The sequence below is a fragment of the Hevea brasiliensis genome, chromosome 18 (assembly GCF_030052815.1).
Source record: "Hevea brasiliensis isolate MT/VB/25A 57/8 chromosome 18, ASM3005281v1, whole genome shotgun sequence".
Taxonomy (NCBI): Eukaryota; Viridiplantae; Streptophyta; class Magnoliopsida; order Malpighiales; family Euphorbiaceae; genus Hevea; species Hevea brasiliensis.
This window is the reverse complement of record NC_079510.1, coordinates 11,963,613-11,967,963: the sequence shown is the minus strand read 5'-3', so window position 1 is coordinate 11,967,963 and position 4,351 is coordinate 11,963,613. Positions and strand designations below refer to the sequence as shown.

At 37.8% G+C, this 4,351-nt stretch overlaps 1 protein-coding gene across 1 annotated transcript; it reads left to right on the top strand.

The window, feature by feature from the left end:
- Positions 1–527: 527 nt before the first annotated feature.
- Positions 528–1,842, top strand: LOC110636279 (uncharacterized). Its single transcript, XM_058140499.1, has 2 exons — positions 528–599; positions 1,309–1,842. The coding sequence occupies exons 1-2, from the start codon at positions 528–530 to the stop codon at positions 1,840–1,842; spliced, it is 606 nt and encodes a 201-aa protein (XP_057996482.1).
- The last annotated feature ends 2,509 nt before the right edge of the window (positions 1,843–4,351 follow it).

Sequence of the window (4,351 nt, the reverse complement as noted above, 5' to 3'; positions counted from 1 at the left end):
TTGGCGTATTCTCATGGAACTATGATGACATGCAAGGATTAGATCCTCAAATAGTGACACATAAGATCCCCCTAATTCCTGGGACAGCCCCAGTGAAGCAGAAACTAATAAAAATGAACCCCAACATGCTACTCAAAGTTAGGGATGAAGTTAGAAAGCAGTAGGATACTGGATTCTTGGAGGTGGTAAAATATCTTGAATGTGTAGCTAATGTCATCCCCATAATGAAGAAAGACGGTAGAGTAAGAGTATGCGTCAACTATAGGGACCTCAATAAGGCAAGTTTGAAAGATGATTATCCTCTCCGACATATAGATGTGCTAGTGGATAATGCAGTAGGATTGGGGAGATGTTCATGTATTGATGGAGCCTCAGGATATAATTAGATTTTGATGGATGAAGATGACAAAGAAAAGACTGCCTTTATCACCCAGTGGGGAGTATTTTGCTATCGAGTGATGCCCTTCAGATTGGAAAATGCAGGAGCTACCTACCAATGTTCCATGGTCACATTATTCTATGACATAATGCACGAAGAAGTAAAAGTCTATATGGATGACATGATCATTAAATCCAGAGGGGCTGAAAGCCATGTACAGGTATTAAGAAAAGTATTTAAAAGGCTCAAAAAGTATCGACTGAAATTGAACTCGACAAAATGTGTGTTTGGGGCAAGATCAGGAAAGTTGTTGGGGTTTATAGTCAGTGAGAAAGGAATAGAAGTAGATCTAGACAAGATTCGAGCCATTCAAGAAATGCCATCCTAAAAAACAGAAAGGGATGTGCATAGTTTCCTGAGAAAATTGATCTACATTTCAAGATTTGTTTCTAATCTCACCGCTAAGGCTAAACCCATTTTCAAATTGCTAAAAAAGAACAGTACTGCGAAGTGGGATGAAGGTTGCCAAGAAGCCTTTGAAAAGATTAAGCAGTACTTGTTAAGTCCACCTGTATTGGTTCCTCCAGTGACGGGCAGGCCATTAATTTTTTGCATGGCAGTTTAGCAAAGCTCAGTGGGTTGTGTTCTGGGGCAACACGATGACACTAGAGGAAAAAAAAAAAGCCATTTATTATTTAAGCAAGAAATTCAACGAATGCGAGTCAAGGTACTTATTCCTGGAACATACCTATTATGCATTGGCATGGACAACGAATCTACTCAATCACTATATGTTGAATCATAAAACGTGGCTCATCTCCAGGATGGATTCAATCAAGTATGTATTCGAAAGCCCATTCATACCCAAAAGAATAGCAAAGTGGCAGGTCATACTTTCTCAATATGACATTGTCTACTTAATAAGAAAGGCAGTGAAAGGAAGTGTGATAGTAGATATCCTGGTAGAAAACCCAATCAATGATTATAAGGCTCTAGATTTCAAATTCCCAGATGAGCATATTAATGCAATAAGTAGTGGTGTTGAGGGGCATGATAATGTGTGGGAGATGTATTTCGACAGAGTAGTCAATTTATCCGGTAATGGGATTAAGGCAGTGCTAGTATCTCCAAATGGGAAACACTTTCCAATAGTTGCCAAACTAAGGTTTACCTGTACCAACAACATGGTAGAGTATGAAGCTTGCGTGAGTGGTTTACAAGCTACCATTGAAATGAAGGTAAAGAAATTGAAGGTGTTTGGGGATTCAGCCCTGATCATTTACCAAGTCAAAGGGGAATGGCAGACTAAAGATCCAAAACTGATCCTGTACCAGAAATATCTCCTCGAGCTAATCAAGGAGTTTGAAGAAATTTCCTTCACTCACCTGAGCCATGACAAGAACCAATTCACTGATGCCTTAGCTACTCTAACTGTAATGACTCAAATGGTTGTTACAAATTAAAGTAAGAAGTGAGCCAACATACTACCTTATGATTGAAGTGGAAATAGGTGGTAAACCTTGGTATCATGACATTCAGATGTACATCAAAACTAGGGAATATCCTCCTGGGGCAAGTAGAGATGAAAGAAGAATGATAAGAAGGTTAGTGCTGGGATACTTCCCCAGTGGCAAAATCCTATACAAGAGGAGCTCCAATGGTAAATTAATGAGGTGCGTGGATGCGAAAGAAGCAAAGAGAATTCTTTTTGAAACCCATGAAGGGAACTGTGCTACTCATAGCAATGGATACATGATGGCCAAGCAAATTTTGAGGCGGGGTTACTTTTGGACTACTTTAGAAAAGGACTACATTGAGTATTTTTGGAAATGTTACAAGTGTCAAATTTATGCTGACCGGATGAACATCCCACCTCATTAACTCTATAACCTTGTCGCACCATGTCCTTTTACGATGTGGGGCATTGATGTAATTGGTCCAATTAATCCGAAGGAATCCAATGGACACAGGTTCATTTTGGTGGCCATTGATTACTTTACTAAATGGCTTGAGGCTACCTCATATGTTAACATCACTCAAAATACATTTCTGAAGTTTCTCATAAGTAACATCATCTGCATATTTGGCCTTCCCAATGAGATCATCACTGATAATGCTAAGAATATGAATGGCCCGAATGTTCAAAAGTTGTATGATCAATATAAGATATGTCATCTCAACTCGTCACCTTACCGACCCCAAATGAATGGAGCTGTAGAAGCTGCCAACAAGAATCTCAAATACATAATTGAAAAGATGACCATCACTTATAGGGATTGGCATGATATGCTTCCATTTGCCCTTCATGCCTATTAGACTACAATGAGAACATCAACTGGGGCAACCCCATATTTGTTAGTCTATGCAATAGAAGCTATTTTACCTATAGAGGTAGAGATCCCCTCTTTGAGAATTCTAAATGAGGAGGGGATAGATGAAATAGAATGGGTTTAATTTAGGATAGATCAGTTGGATTTGATTGATGAAAAAAGATTAGCAGCAGTATGTCACCGGTAGTTATATCAAGGAAGAATGGCTAGAGCATTTGATAAAAAAGTACGCCCCCACGAATTCCAACTAGGAGATTTAGTTTTGAGGAAGTTCAAATCAAAACGATTCCCAGGGCAAGTGGTCACCAACTTACGAAGAGGCTTATGTGGTTAGAAAATCATTTTTTAGCGGTGCACTGATCTTGACTCATATGAACGGGGAAGAATTACCAAGGCCAGTGAATATAGATGCTGTGAAAATGTATTATGCATAAAAAAAAAAAACAATGTAAGAGTGAAAAGCCGAAAGGGCACTCCTAGCAAAATGTGAGAAAGAAGGCGAAAACCCGCAAGGGCACTTTTTGGAAAATGAGTGAAGGGTGAAAACCCGGAAGGGTGCCCTGAAAAAGAGAGCAAAAAATAAAATAAAATAAAATAAATAAAATAAAAAATCTAGTGGTGAAAAACCGAAAGGGTGCTCCTAGTTAGAGATAGCGAAGAGATAAGAGGGCTCAAGATCAAGGGGCAATAAGTTACTATAACACACGCTCTTCAGAGGGTTGCTTGAAATGTTGGCGATTGGGGGACTTCAAAGTTAACTAAAAGGAATTCGTGAGATCTATCCTTGTACCCTTTTCTCTAAAAATTGTATCTTTATTTCTTTATTCATTAAAATATAGTATAAATATCTCCTTATTTCATTCATTCGTCTACCTTGGTTTATGCACTATTAATTTGTTAAAGCTTTATTATAAGATAAGGATTTAAACACAAGTAACTTCATATACTTTGCTTTGAGATTTGTAGGGGATAAGCAATTAACAGGCGATCGGTGTACCTATATCTAAGGATCTAAGCTCAAAAAAAAAAAAAAAATGTAGGAGTGAAAATCTGAAATAGCGCTCCTAGCAAAATGTAAAAAAGAAGGTGAAAACCCGCAAGGGCACTTTCTACAGAATGAGTGAAGGTTGAAAACCCGGAAGGGCGCCCTAAAAAGGAGAGCTCAAAAAAAAAAAGGAAGCTAAGACTAAAGGGGGCACTTGGAAGAAATCATTCAAGTCTTCAGAACGATGAAGGCAGAGCAATTAATGAGCCAAGTCTTGAGATTCGTTCCAACTTCTTCCATTAATCATTTATCTTCGAGGCATTGTTAAGTAAACTTTGATTGGATGAACACCTTGCATCAGATTTGCTTTGCATTCTGAGCATTAAAGGTACATGTATAAAACTTGTTCATAACAGCTGGCTTGTTATTCAAAGTTCAAGTTGGTTTTAATTTCCAGTATTTATTTTTCAGTCACCAACCTCTGGATTCAAGATCTAAGTTGATTTTAATTTCCTGTTATTAACCTCCGGATTCAAGATCAAAGTTGATTTTAAATTTTCTGCAATTTAAATTTCCTGTCATTAATCTCTGAATTCAAGATCTCAGTTGATTTTAATTTTTTCGCAATTTAAATTTCTAGTCATCAACCTCTAGATT